General features: G+C 42.6%; 1 protein-coding gene across 1 annotated transcript in view; it reads right to left on the minus strand.

Moving 5' to 3' along the window:
* Positions 1-1,267: 1,267 nt before the first annotated feature.
* SLC7A11 (solute carrier family 7 member 11) overlaps positions 1,268-15,390 on the minus strand; it is a 60,280-nt gene continuing 46,157 nt past the window's right edge. The window contains exons 7-11 of the mRNA XM_035889215.1: positions 12,847-13,059; positions 11,243-11,375; positions 8,256-8,405; positions 6,348-6,525; positions 1,268-1,335 (exon numbers count right to left, since the gene is read on the minus strand). Coding sequence (XP_035745108.1) covers positions 1,268-1,335; positions 6,348-6,525; positions 8,256-8,405; positions 11,243-11,375; positions 12,847-13,059 — 742 coding nt within the window. The remainder of the gene's footprint in view (positions 1,336-6,347; positions 6,526-8,255; positions 8,406-11,242; positions 11,376-12,846; positions 13,060-15,390) is intronic.

A 15,390-nucleotide genomic window follows, 5' to 3' on the forward strand; every position in this document is an offset into this window, starting at 1 on the left:
AAACTGAATTTCTAAGCATTAAAAAATTTCTTTATCCAGAACTATCTTTAAAAAAAGGGGCAAAACTTCAGCTCATATTTGAGCCAAATCTCAGCTCAAACATCATTCTGAAGAAGAATTTCGTTTATCAGTTTTGACGGCCTTTCTCGGTTTCTGCTGAGACAGAACCGGGAAGGAGACATTGGCAGAGCAGCAGTTCCTTGGATTTTCAAAGCCCAGTTAATTGGAGTGTGCTTGAATGGAAAGCCCACAGATTAAGTGTGTATCCTACTCAAATCAACAAATCTGTTGTAACTTGCCTTATACCTTATTAATAAAATGGTATTGAATTTATTGCCATGTCTATACAGTATTCCCATCAGTGACTATTATTAATTTCTGTCCACCAACAATTATATAAAACTTTAAATCAGGTTTGCCTGACCGATAACTGCAGGTCCATATGCTTCCAGATAGAAAATACTCATTACAGAAACAGAGGTCGCATTCAAATGTTTTGACTCATTTGAAGGTGATTGCTCAGTTGCTGTATTTCCTATACATATGTACACAAAGAAACATCGGTAAAAACAGTAATCAATTCCATACTGGTAGAAAGTTTAACGTGTATGAAATTGCTGCCCCCAGGCTAAAATCTTCCTGCCCCACTGGCAGGGTAATTCTCAGCAGGTGTTCCTATCGGCTATAGCGTAACAAGTCTGGAATGAAGACACCTTGAACTTGCCACCACAAAGGTGTGGAAACCACTGGGCTCCTGCATCAGAGCGCTGGTGCTCCCAGTGAGTCCAAAGGCATCGAACCAGGCTGCCAAACGGAGCGACGGGAGGGACATCAGCAGCTTTATCTCGCCCTGTCTCAGGTGAGAGGTGGGTTCTTCAGGGAGAGCCAGCAGGATACATTCTTCACAGTACACCTGACTATTACTTACACATTGCTTAAACCTATCCTCAGTGACAACGCAACCAAAATCCTAGTCTGACGAACCTACAGTTTGTTAAAACATGACACTAGAACAAAAGAAATAATGAAGACATGAGTTCCCTCATAGCACAAGTTCTTGCTTTCTATGTATAAACCAACCATATTTAAAAAAAAAAAATAAAATTGCAACACCATAAAATGCAGTTCTGGCAATTGGCTCGCTCAGTATCCATCTCAGCTGTGACTTGGTCCTCCAGTTTGCAGAACATTAGGTAGGGGAAGAAGTCTCCCTACCCCTCTCCCGCTGGTTGAAATGAAACACTGAGCCAAAAGCTGCACACGAAGATCAGGATTTCTGCTCCTCCTCCGGCGGGATGACTTCCAAGAGGAGTTGCAACGTTACAGTTACCCTGTCTGCAAAGATAAAAGCACACACATGGGGAACGCTGGTGTGGATGGAGAAGGCAGAAGCCTTCATACAGCCTACTTGTACACACAGTTCATAGCGGTCATATATACCAGGTGCATACATCATTTAAATGTCTGATTAAATTTTTTTTTTTCTTTTTAACTATGTTTTCTTTGCCTCTGATCCCAGGCTATGCATATGCAAGAATAATAGACAGGTACGGAGGTATAAACTAGTTCAATAAAGGTCTGCAGGCATTTAAAGGCTATCTTAAAGCGCAGCTGTTTAGTTTTAAAAAAGTTGCCATGTTGAAACAAAAGTCTGAACGAGTTTGAACAAGTTAATTCAGCTGCACCAAGATGTGCCTAAGCAAAAAAAGAAAAAAAAAATTAAAAGAAAAGGAACCCATGATTACAAAGCTTCACAGGCCTAAGAATGTCAGACAGCCAAAACAACTTCACACTTTTTGTCACTCTGGACAATTATTGCCTTTTGGTGGTTTTCTTTTTAGGGTACTGATTCATAGATGGGACAGTTAATGCACATATAGGACAGTAAAAGAGCATTTTCTCACTGCTCCTTTCACTTGCCACTTTTTTTCAGTAACCCGCTTTAAAGAAGCAGGAGCTGCTATCTGAGAAAGCACTGGGTTTCCTTGTCCGGCGCGACACGTCGGCATTTACACCAGTGGAAAGCAAGGAGGGTGAAACCGTACAACTCGCAGAAGACATGAACCGAAACTCCTTTCCTGCTCTCCTGTCTAAGGCAGACTCTGCCACCTTTTGCTCTTCTCTCTGGAGGTCACCAGTTCACTGCAAAGCCAGGTTGCCCTTAGACTATAAACTGATGGGGTCAGAGAGGCTGAGAGCCAACCGGGACTGCGTTTTCCTCCCGTCTCCCTCCCCCCTACCCGCAGTGGGGACTTCAGAGCTGGGCTGAGCACGGCCGGAGTGAAGGGCAGGAGAAAAGCTGACAGCAGGAAGCCAGCAGGGCTTCGCTCCCGCCCTCCCACCCCTTCCAGGTTTGAGGCTGAGCAAAGAAAGAAGAAATAAAACAGACTTTCTGTCAAGCTGAGCTGTGGTGCAACAGCTTGCGGAAAAGGGCACGGCAGCAGAGGGAAAGCCTGGGCATCTCGAGAGCTGGTGGTGATTTTAATGTCCTGTTTGACAAAGTGGACGGAGCCACCTGCAGCAAGACCTTGCCCTCGCTGTGGTGGGAGGTGGCCACTGCTCTTCCATTTTCATGGGGTAGTTTTGCTTTGTGCTGGGATGACTGGGGGGCTTGCTGCGTTGTTTTGGTTGCAATATACTCAGGATAAGACAGTGTAAGGAGTATTTTCCCCCCAAAAAATGTTCCAATCTGTCTCCAGTCAGTATCTCTACACTGTCTGCTTTGTCCAGCACCTGGAATTCCAGGACTAGCTTCACATTTCTAACACGACAACTTAACATGTTGTGTCAGTAAAGACAACTTCCCCCACCACTGCTTCAAACCCTAATTTTCCCTTTCAAGAGGAGAATTCACTGTAAATAGGTCCCAGGGGACAACCTCTCTAAAAAGCCCAGACCTGGCGTCTATATAAGCATTCCATAAAGCTCGGGTGAGGAAAGAAAGTGGTAATTTCCTGCGTACGTATAAGACCGGACATGAAATCTGCAATGGCAAAATGCTGAGATGATTTCCCGTGGATCCCAACGTCACAAACTCGACAAAGAGAAGCAATCTGGGCACATAACACCGTGTCCTGAGTGAGCAAGTGCCATTCTCTGGTGTTTGCAAATAACCCTGAAAGAGATATTTTGTTATATAAACAGATCTCTTTTCCAGCATGGGCTCAGGCTACGAAGAAAACAGGATTTGACTTTTAAGTTCCTTGCAATTCAATCCACTGTAAAGAAACAGATGTTTTAAATATGAGTCTAAGATTGGGTTTTCAACTGAGGAAGCTCCAATGGACACATCCTGGTGCTGGTGCCGCATGCTTTTACATACCAATCTGCTTTGTAGGATTTCCTAGGCTTGACTTTCCTTATTTTCACATCAGTTCTAACAAAAAGCAAAAAAGTGGAGGTCAAATAAAGCCTGTACTAGCTGAAAATTATTTGTCCCAGCACATCTGGTGCTACAGCAAAATTTCTTTGGAAAAGGAGAGAACAAAATGTTATTCTCGCTGCAAAATACCACCCAGACCCTATTAACCCCATGAACTGTGAAGTTACCCTTTGTTCCATACAGGAATTTAATAAGGAGAAATGTAAATGCTATTAAGGACAGTCAAAATGTACAGAACAAAAATATCCAGCCTTGGAGAGGATTTCTCGGGTAGTCCATTCCAGGTCTTCGCCACTGTGAGCAGCCTGGAACCCCTTTCATAAATGTACCCATCTCCAGGCTGGGTCTTTTACCCCACTACTCATTCTGGCTGTTCAACATCCCTCTCCTCTGGATCCTTACAAAACCTTTTCTGAATATCCAGCCTAATCTTATGTGGGGCTGGTCTGTACCCATGTGGTTTTGCACCAGTGCTGTCCTTTGCTTAAACAGCACGTGTTCCACGTAGGGTGTACGAGCAGCAGTCACCTCTCGTCTTCAAAGCATGCCTGAGTAGCTGAACAAGTCAAGTTCCCCAACAAGGTGATTTTGCAAATGGGTAAAGAGAGCCCCAGACCACCCTGTCTGTGAGCTGAGCTGGGCAGGTGAAGCAGCCTGGGAATTAATAATAATAATTAATTAATAACCTGTTAGCACGATGCTACCTTAGGACTTAGGCTTTGACCCCCCCTGTGGTACCACACAAAATGCATTGTTGAAGTCTAAGTAGACTGGATCTATCTCGTCCCCCTTTGTCTAGAAAAATCAGTTGTCTTCTCAAAGAAAGGTGCCCGGTTAAACTGGCAAAAATCTACCTCTTAAATGACAATCACAGTTTTTTCATCTTGTCCATTTACCTCATGCCTGGAATTACTCTTTCATGCCTATGTACATCTAATGCATAGTTTTTCAAGGTTAGAATACCAAGCTTGCAGCTGCCCAATGACTTTTCTATATCTCACAGAGGTACCTTAAGTGAATTTATCCTTGTTCAATGCCTTTGAAAAATGCTCTCAGACTATACAGTGCAGCTCCCTTACCACTCACAAAATAAGGCCAGTTTAATGACTCCACACAGAAGGTTTATTGCTTCTTCTGAGGAAGAAAAAAAAAATAAAAATCTTTTATTTAACAAGTAAATCTCCACTCTGCTCCACCCCAAAACTGTCAGCATCAGTTTCCCATCATTACTGTTGTTATTTCGGGAATAATAATTACAAGGTAAGCAAGCTGCTTCACCCACTGACTGGCATCCACCGTTTTCCCCTCCAAGCCAGTACACCGAGTCCATCCGTAGGTACTACACAGGCACCTGGCCTTCTTTCTAGGAGGAGAATTTTGTGTTATCTGAAAAGCTAGAAGATTCACCTTCGTTGTCACAGCTGGCAGAAAAAGCATCACATCTACCCAGTCTACCTTAAAGAGAATATTTTTTCTCTCACCCAAGTAATGCAGTTCAACACTGGCATCCTGTGGCCAGAAATTCAAGTAACCATATTCCAAAACCTCTGAGACTTCACAGAAAATGCCAAAAATCTCCTGGGTTTGATAAGGGAAAATTTCCTCATCCCTAAATGTCAAGGCTGAGAAATTATAAACAGACAAAACCCCAACTATTTAATAGAATGTCCTTTTGCATACAACTGTTTTCATTTGCACTGGAGCTTTCTACCCGTTCCCAGGACATTGCAAGTAATTTATAACTTTATGGATATAAAATTAAGACGACCAGAATGTGCTAACCTTAAACTAACATTTTTCCATAAATACTTTCTGCCCTATTGTCCATGGACTTCCCAGCATGAATTGAGAGGGAAAATCATAGACCCTGCAATAGATAGGGTATAACTATATAACCTATATTTATATAGAGAAAATACATATAAAAGGTGATAATATAGTAACATACATATAAACCCCCCATTCTTTTATTGTGAGCAGCTCATTTTAAATCACCCCTTTAAAACTGAAGCACAGAAAAAATACGTGGTTTTGATTCAGCTCCTATACAAATAAACTATTTTTAGTTGAAAACTTTGACAAGTTGAGTTTTTTCTTTTGCAGCAGAAGAGATTTTTCTTTCGGTTTTGTTTAATACATTATCCGTTATTCCTCAAATATTTTGCCTATATCCTTGTTTCATGTTTTGAAAATGACCTCCATTTTGGAAACCACCTCTTATCATGCTCAGTAACAAAAAGGAGAAGACTGGGGAGCTGTAATAAATGATACTGACTTCTAATTGAAATTCTCCAAACAACCCTTCTCCAACATATCAGGATTTCCACAAATGCTTTCAAAAACTTTCAGAAACGGTATAAAAAGATTCTCAGTGTATTTCAGGTGTGAAATACTACAGCCAAGTCACTCAGAAGTCGTTTTTCACGAAGCGCAGAAACAATTTCTGCAGAGGTGTGTCAGGCACAGTATATTTTGCTATCATTTTGTTGGGAGCCACCACTAAGGACAATATCCCCATACCAAGCCCGACTGAGCATGTCCCGTTCCGAATACTCCACAGACAAGGAGCTGAGCCCATCCTGCCATCACAACTGTGACATTCAGTTTCCAAACCAATTCTCCCAGGGGTGAAATACTTTCTCTATTAGTGTAGGCCAACACCCAGGGGAGGGAGATGGGTGATTTAAAAGGAACCAGATGTTTGTAGGGGAGGGAAGAGAGAAGAGGGCGCGGGCAGAGACATCCGGTCATTTAAAGTCAATCAGTAGCTGAAGAATGGGCTTGCTGTAAATGTATCTCGTTAGTTAACAGGCATTCCTTGTAACCCATGTGCCAAAAATAAACTTGCATTGTCATCCCCGGCTCAGAGCAGCCGAGAGGATCCATCAGAAGGATTTCACAACACAGGGAGCCTTGAGAAATTCCTGGAGTCAGCACGAAAGAAGGGACTCCCACCAGGACTTACCTAGGAGCTTTCTGAACCACTTTGGCTTCTTGTCCCATACAATAAAGAGGTAGTAGGCAGGAACTCCAGTCAAAGTTATTGCAAATCCAATCCCTGTATTCACTGGATCAGAGTAAAGTGACAGTGCAACCATGAAGAGGCAGGTGAAGGAAAACAACGCTGGAATAAATAGAGGCACCTGAAACATAACCACACACAGAACCATTACTTTGCATCGACCTTCCTATTGAATGACTATGGCATTTAATGTTCCATGAAACGTAAATTGGATAAAACCCAGCCGCAGAGGATAGTTCTGGAGAAACACAGGTACCTAGAACATGCACACAAAATGTCAGTGACCGCAGAAACCAAGCCATGCAGAATGCTACGAAGCAAGTACCACAGAAGTCTTTTAATTACAGGCTAAAGCACTACAGTGTTTTACATCTTTTAAAACACGAGGGCTGTAAAGAAGTTACATTGCCAAAGTCCTTCCTCTAATCCTCCAGTAGATAAGTAAGCAACGCTAACTGCAGTAAAGATTTCCTCTTTGATAATTACCTATTAGAAAACATTTTAAAACACAACCAGGAGCTCAAGTCACCTTTTAAAGCTATTAAGAACATATTGATTTTCTTCCTAAGGTAAAAATCAAAATCTGGCAGGAATGGAGTAAATTAAACACCAATTTGACTAGTGATAAAGATATTTGATAGCATTACGCAACTGATAGCTAGTGAAAAAGCACTTTCTAACTGCATGACTGACAGTATTATCAGTGTCATTGTTGAAAATACAAAAAAATAGCAATATCAAATTAATTCTCTCGATTTTCAAGAACACCACTACAACCACTGCATTAGCACCTCTCTGAAGGAAACGCCTCCAGGCATGGCTAGCGCGATGTTCAGTGTAACGGAGAATTGGAAAATTCCTTGGAGATTATTTTCTTCCTTTCATGCCTTGAAGCATTACGGTTCCTCTTTTGTGCACTGCCAAAGCATTATTTTTTTTTTTTTTTTTAAACAAAGCAAAATAGGTTGTGCTGTTGACCTTATTTACAGATGTACCTACAAGAATGCAACAGCACACATTCTTCGTTCTTCACAAAATAGCCTTCTTGGCAATATATAAATAGGGATAGATTCCTCCTTTTTTTTTCTATGACAGACATTATCTTTCTGGATACACAACGGGACAACTTACTTTGTAAGATGTTCCTTAAAATAAGCAAGAAGAGTGGCAGAACCAAGGCCAAACCAGCTACTGTTCAATGGACCAGACTATTCGCATTTTCTTTCTGGGTTCACAGTAATTGTGTCTGCAGATCCATTGCAAGCCCCAAAAATCATAGTAATACCGCTGCTAACTTATTTGCACACCAAATTGACATATTTGATGTTGGACAGACAAGGAAATAAAATGTTTAATATTAATGCTTACATCTGTCGTGAATTCTGGTGGCAAAATTATTCAGGCCTTTATTAAAGGCGACATTAAATAGAGGACTGGCTGAAAATCAGGTTGGCACACGTAACCCCAATATTTGTAGTCTGAACCCTATGTGACTACACAGGCCGGGAGGTATTTTCACACAGCTTGCACCAGCGTGACAGGCAGGCAAACCCGAGCAAACACCTTCACTTTGGCACAGCGGCTTCAGTCACTGCCCCCTGCTACCCCCCCAGCACTGGGGAATAGGCCAGAATTATCTTTTGGAAGGGAACGCAGCTGGGGTAGCGCTGGGGAGCTTGCAGGAAAACCCTGGGAGACCCTTCAGCACAAAAGACTATTTTCTATTAACTCTGTTTTTCTCGGAAAAAAATAGGTTAGCTTTCTACATCAGAAAATGCTCCTTTACTGCCTGACTACACAATAGACATGGGGGAGAAGGATTCATGTAAAACAGGAGAGCGCGGAGGTTACCTTGAAAGGACGAGGCATATCAGGACGTTTATATCTGAGATAAATCAACCCAGCAACTACCAGTCCAATAAAAAGCCACCTGGCAAAACTGAGGAAATTCAGGAGGCTGTAGAGATCCCCGTTGAATAACATTATCATTGTGAGAGGATGCTGCAAAAGAAATTCAGAGCGTAAGAGGGGTTTAGTGGACCGATCTCTATTATTTCACAGCAGCTATGTCAAATTTTTCCATGGGGACAAGCAGCACAGCCCTGCAGAGACACCCGAGGGCCGCAGTTCTGCCTTCCTCATGCCAATAGGTGTGTGATCAATACCTAGCTGTCCCCCAAGATCCCGTGCCATCAATATCTATCTGTCCCGGGTGGCCACACGTGATTGATACCTATCTGTCCCCTGTGACCCAGGCAAATACACAGACACACAGCCCGCTGCGTCACCAAAATGCTTGAGCATCCTGGGCACCATTCGCACGGGACCTGACAAATATGTGAGCCCACCGCAGTTTTACTCGCTCATCACTGATGCAAATGATAAGAGCAGTTAAATTTTGGCCACATCCGATCATATGGAAGTGGAGGTTTCTGGGGGTCTTGTGGAAGGAAAAAGTCTTATCGCCCCCCCCCCAGGCTGCAAGAGGGGAACTCAGCAGAGCCCCCTCTGGGTGGTAAGGGGTGGCCACACACTGTGGGGTGCCAGCTGGGCACACCGGGCTGCCACCAGCTGGGGTTTGTGGTATGCCTTTTGGGCTTGCAGGGCATGGACTTATTGCCCATCGGAAATGTAAGCCTTTCTAAGCAAAGAGAAGCATTTAGCTGTCCCTCAGGTGGCTACTGAACAGCAAGGAGGAGAGGGGACACTAGAATAAATAAAATTCCTCATTAAAAAGCTGTTGTGGGATACAAGGCTTCCGTGAGGCGGGCAAAAGCTCATGTACAAACTAGAGTGGTGCACCTTGGCTTAGACGATTAGCATAGGCTACAGGGATCTGTTTCAGGGGAATCTCTCTAGACAAAAGCAGAATATTTGTAGTTTGGATCAACTCTGCAGGGTAGTCCACACCACCTGCATGAGGCACCCTGCGCTTGCAATGACAGAGTCCTTGCACTGGGGGGTGAGGGAATGAGCCAACTTCACTGTAGCCCTTATTGTTGTTGGGGTTTTGTTTGGGGTTTTTTAAGCAGTGAAGGAAGCATGGATTTGAACCAGAAGGATTAATATTTCAAATACAGGTCTCTGGCTTCCAACCTTTAATGACTTACAAAGCACTTGGTTCTTTACACACAGATATTAAGCAAACTCCTTCTCGGTAAAGGTCAAAGGAAATTTTACCACTGAGTTATATTGAGCAAGATTTCTTCTATACAGACTCAGGCCCTAAAAGTTGAAAATCTCAGTTATAAGTATAATAATGCAAGAAAGGGCCATGGACAGTGCAGGAGAGCTATAAAGGGAAAAAAAAAAAAAAAGGATGACAACCAGATTGCAGATTGCACATCTATCAAATACCAGGACATACATATATAAACAGATTTTTTAATTCCTAAAAACGTATTTTTATTTAACAAGCCTCAAACACTGAACATGCTCATTTTCTCAGTTTCTCCTCAAGACCTCTTTCCTTTCTTACAGTGTGTAGACCTTGGCAGGAGAAATAAAATAGGAAAATGCCAAAATGCAGACTATTAATGTACAGTATGTCCTGCAACTACTCTAGTTGCAAAAAGGTAAGAAAAAGAATTTCCAATCTCTGAAGGAAAGCCATCTTCATATGAGAATCTGACTTTTTCAAAGGAAATCAATGCACACATGTTACAGGACACTGGTGTAGCAGAAAACATCTTTCAGGAAAAAAATAAATAAATACTAATACATTTTGTGCATTTCATTCCACAGAAAAAAGTCAATGTGGTTTACCTGAAAGGTACGGCTATTTCAGCCCAAAGAAATAAACTGCAAAGTAAATGCTTATGTAAAATGAATTTCATTAAAACTTCTCACCGTAATCACATTGCCTAATTTTCAAAATTTGGATGCTAACGGTTGTATGTGTGCATATAAAATTCAACGCTTCATCTGGCGCTTCAGAAGTGAGCTTATAGGCATCTGTAGCAAAAACTGATTTAAATTCCAGTACAAGCATCCGATCCTACCAACGTACAATCACGGATGCACACGCGTCTTCTGCTGTGGCTAGAACTCCCCACAGATGCAGAGGTCTGTCCAGGTACATTACAGTCATCGCTCCCAAAAGAGGGGCTGAACACCTACGGTTATGAAGGCTGCAAGTTAAGTGGAAATCTTCTTGGCACTATGCAAACCGAGGTTTGAGGTTGGTATTTTGACATTTTGTCCTAACATTTTACCATACAAATTAGTCTACAATGTAAACACATGGTCAACATTTAGCTCGGCTGCTATTTTAGAAGTCAGTAATAGGATTTCCACTATAAATACTGGTGGTTTTCCTTAGACAATTCATAGACTATTGCCCAGGCACACGTTCTCTCATTTTTTAATCACCGCTCCACTGCACTGCTGAGGGTTCCCCTTCCATTATCTTAGTGCATAATTGTTTGCATTTTTCACTATAAGGTGGTATAATGAGCCTTTAGGGTGCTCCCAGATGCTGGTGTTTAGCTGCACTTTCGGTTAAATGAATCCCTTTTTTGTTTGTTTGTTTGACTGGAATTTGTTTCTCTGAAAGGGCGCTAGCTCATCACGAGCAGGTCCTTAGAAATAAAGGGCAATCCGACATGAATTAGGCTGCGGCAATAGGCAGTCAAGTGCTACCAACAAGATAGCAAGGAGATGATAGAATAAGAACAACTCCCAAATCTCATTCCTCTCTTTACTGTCCTCTGCCCTGCCCAAAGCCCACGTACACATTAATAAATGAGACTCAAGCCGTGCCCAAATTCTGTTCGAATCCTCCAGAGCAAGCCTGTAATATGAATTCTCGTGCAGGAACATTTGTTTGTATGATTTACCAAAACAATGACAGCTGGCAGAGGAGTGTGCTTGCGGACATGAATCATGGAGAGAATTTCCGGAAGGTGACCCTCGCGGGATGCAACGAAGAACATCCTGGTGGGAAATAAATGTGGACAGACTTTAAATGTGCTCATTACTGCGACTAGGCAAAGCGGCTCATGAAAGTCACAGAGCACAGCAGCACTTCTTAGGCTTGTTTGAGGTATTCGGAATGAAAAGGCGAGCAGGAGAAACCCATACGCAGAAATCAAAGTCATCTCTGAATGCATCCCCCTCCTTACCTTACGCTATGATCGGTGTTTGGAATTAGTTACTATTTTCCCTCTAAGTTCCCTCCTTCACATGAAACAAAGCAGCCATTAATTAAGTGCTATGCTCAGAGGGATCCATTCCCAACCCATTCAAAGGGTTTTAACAGGAAGATACTACATTCAAAGGGAACAAAGTAAGAAAAAGCCCCACACCTGGTAAACATTACAGTCGCTTTTCATTTCCTGTTAGAGGAGAGAGAAACGTAGGGTCATTTTTCATAAAACAGGAAAGTAATTTTACTCTATTAACAAATTATTCATAAGCATGGTAAGTTTTATTTATATCCCTTTCTCCGCATCCCTCACCAAAAGCTGTGCTGTGCATTTGTTACCTCTCACTTTGTGACACCAAGGCTACTGCAGGTGAGGTCTCCCACCCTGGCTCCTGACTGCGTGTGGAAGATCAGCAGCTGAGGCAATGCTGTGGAGGTGGAATCAGGCCCCAATTTATGTCAGTTTAGACCATTACGACTCCAAAAAAGAAGACCCAGTCTGAATGCAGCAAGGTCTGAGACCTGCATACCTAATATTTTTTTTCTACAGCCTTCATTTTACTTAGCTGATGCTACCCAGTGGTATAGTCCCATCCATTCACACTTTACGGTTCTAGGTTACCAGAAGAGCCTTAATTGGAGTTCTGGGCACCACAGGAGACAGGCACAATTTTCTTCAGTTTTGTTTCTAAATCTCCCAAGAGCTACTGAATTTGGTCATTTTTTAAATGCCACATCAATTGAAATAGCCAGAGGCAGTGTCACTACTGGAAAGTAAATGGAAATTTTAATTTTCTCATTGCGAGTCAGATACCATAAATATAAAAATCAGTGTCATCACCGCAATTCCGCAAGAACAATCAAAGCTGTATTCCCAAGCCCAGTAGCCTTGCAACTCCTTCCCAAAAGAGTTCCAGTATTCACAGCAACCCCCTTCCTAAGTACTCGGGATGCACGCTGTGCAGAGACAGCGTTACGCCTTCTTGCTACAAAAAAATAGTTCAGAGCTCCAGCTTCCACAAATATCTGTGTTTCCTCCTTCCCAGGAGTTCAGCCTACAATTTAGCAAAGAATTTTTCAAGCATGCACTTGGCTATAACATTTAAGTCCTATTGACTTTGTTACGTCAGGTCAAAAAATACTGTCTAACATGACACTGCAAATGCTATTGATGGCCTGAAGTGCAATCCCACTCATCAGTCAAAAATCAGACTAAGTTCACCGGGATGCTAATACGTGGTGCAAAAGAGGAGCCATAGAAATGCCTGATTGGATGTCCCACCCCCCACTCCCCACCCCCATTTTTTTTCCCCTGGAAATAAGAATACATCAACACACACAACTGCAGCAGGGATATAGCTTTGTGTTTTTCTTCTGTAACTTACCACTGCTACAGCTTTTGAAAGCAGCAATTCCCCAGCACTGATTGTAGTGAAATAAGCCACGTTTGTTAACACATAGCCAACTGTGACGATAATCATTGAAATGCATATTGCGAGGGGTATGTTTCTGAAATACACAAGGTAGCTCATTATTTTGCAATCTGGTTGCTATTCCCTGAACATGAAACAAATAACATGAGAAGAAGCCACTAATGATGGCGAATGCACATTTGGTGATCCCGAAATAACATAATTAGAAACTACTGGTAAAAAAAAAAAAAAAAAAAAAAGCAAAAAAAACCCCACATCTAAACAAAACCATCTCGACAAAGCAAATAGGTTTATAATGAAGAGGTGAGAAACCATTAGAGGAAGGAATCTTTTTGGGACACCAAGAGGTTGTGGTGCTCAAGCTTCCCATGCGAGAAGCATGGCCCATCTGAGCTGCCTGCCCATGCTGACTTTAAAGCCGAGCCCAATAGGAGGCAGCAGGTATCAGTGCTTGAACCAGCAATAAGGCAGATGATGGATGCAGGCAGTTCAGCTCTCTGTCAGGAGAGCAATTGCGGTGGCATCTCCAACACACCTACTGGCACTCAATGACTGCCCACCTGGAGGTGGTTTGACATCTTCCCCTGGATGCCAGAATGTCTGGCACATGAAATTCTGCCCTCTCCTCCTCAGTGCAACTCTTCCCTCGCACACTGTACCATATCCCAAGTACCTTTCTCACTCTTCAAGGACACATGAGGGCAGAATATGACACAGAAATAGGTACAGCACAAGAAGTACTGAACAGTACAAACCCCCTGACATCATAGCTAAAAGACAGAACAATAACACACAAATAAATAATAACGCTGAACTTTTATATAGGGCGTCCTCCCAGTCAGCAAAGCAGAAAAGCAGAATTATTTCTATTTTAAAGAAGAGGAACAGAGGTACAGTGAATTTGTCTGAAGCCACCCTGCAGGCAAACGTTTGAGTTGGGAACAAGACCCAGATGCTTCATCTCTTTCCACTCGATATCATTGCTTGATATCATTGATATCTGCATTACACCAAGACGAGACTCACACCTGAAACCAATGTTCGGTCCTTTAATTCCAAGGCCAAGGGTTGCAGCTGGAAAGATGCAGTATGTGCGCTCCCTCTGAGGAGAGCCAAGAGCTCCTGTCTCATGGCCCGTTCCCTCCAGTCATCTATATTGAGATTGTTTTTGAAGAGATGCAAAGTTTGCGACATTTAGAGAACCTTGCTGTAAAGTTCACGCCATCAGGTGGGAGAAAGGAGAGATGGAATGAAGGATTCTGGTGTCCCAGGAGAGACCTCAGGCACAGTCCTAAAGGACTATTGCTGTTACCTCAAAGGGAAAGGTGTTTCAGAAAATAACACAAGATTCAGCATTTTCTGATTTTTTTTTTCCTCAAAGAAACACAGCTGGGCCAGAATTTTGGGTTTCTCTTCACTACCAGTCCTTGTTTCTCAAAGAAATCCTTGACATCACTATGCCCGTATAGAGCTGAAAAGAAGCTCTAAACTGAGACTAAGTAAGTAAATCAAATGGGGTAGCACCGCTGTTGGACACATCTTGCCCACCTTAGAAACCACGGTGTCAGATACTATCATTAACCCAGACGCATGGGTAGGTACGAGGATCGCGCCATACTGCAGCACCAAATCTGGGTGGACATGATGTCACCGCGTTAACACACTGCCACCTCACGCACACGGTCTCAGGTGAAGAAGCTGGAAGGAGGGGGGTCAGTCAGCTTGTAGGGTGTGCTTGTTGGTGGAGAAGGCAACGGCAAGGACCAGAGCAAACAGCCCAGAACACAAGTGCTGTATTGCTGAAAAACCCACAGAGTTACTGACTCAAGGAATGCGGCTGGATTGCGTGTTGATAATATGGCTGTGCAAAAAAATGGTTTTGTAGGTCAGTTGCCAGATATTTTGCAACCAGTTTGTTTAAGCTACTTACCTGACCTGGGTGTAAATTGAATTCAATCCCCTTAGCATCTGATTCAAGGTAGGGATAGATGGTTTCAAAGCCTCTCAGAAGAGAGAATTTAATTATATCTTCTGCATCGCCAATAAATGCTTCACCCACCAAGCTATTGGATAAATCAGCACTTACTCCAACCTTAAAAAAAGGTTTCCAGCCAAAGATAGCAAATTTGTACTAGTTTCACAGATACCATTTGAATGACTGAAACCACATTGTTAAATTTAACAAACTGTCTTTGTCCATTCTAACTCTTTACCAAACACCTGCTTGCTGTATTCGCTTTCTCATTTACATCCCAGTCTGATTAGCTCTAAAACAAAATGGCAGTTCAAAACTAAGGGGGAAAAAGGAAAAAATGCTTCCATACGTGACCCTTTTCTCACACCATGGGTCCTGCCTTGTTATGCTGAAGAGCACCAACCCCTTGGGTAGTAATACCACCACCACAAA

Source organism: Egretta garzetta, unplaced genomic scaffold (genome assembly GCF_000687185.1).
Source record: "Egretta garzetta isolate BGI_Z169 unplaced genomic scaffold, ASM68718v1 scaffold302, whole genome shotgun sequence".
NCBI lineage: Eukaryota > Metazoa > Chordata > Aves > Pelecaniformes > Ardeidae > Egretta > Egretta garzetta.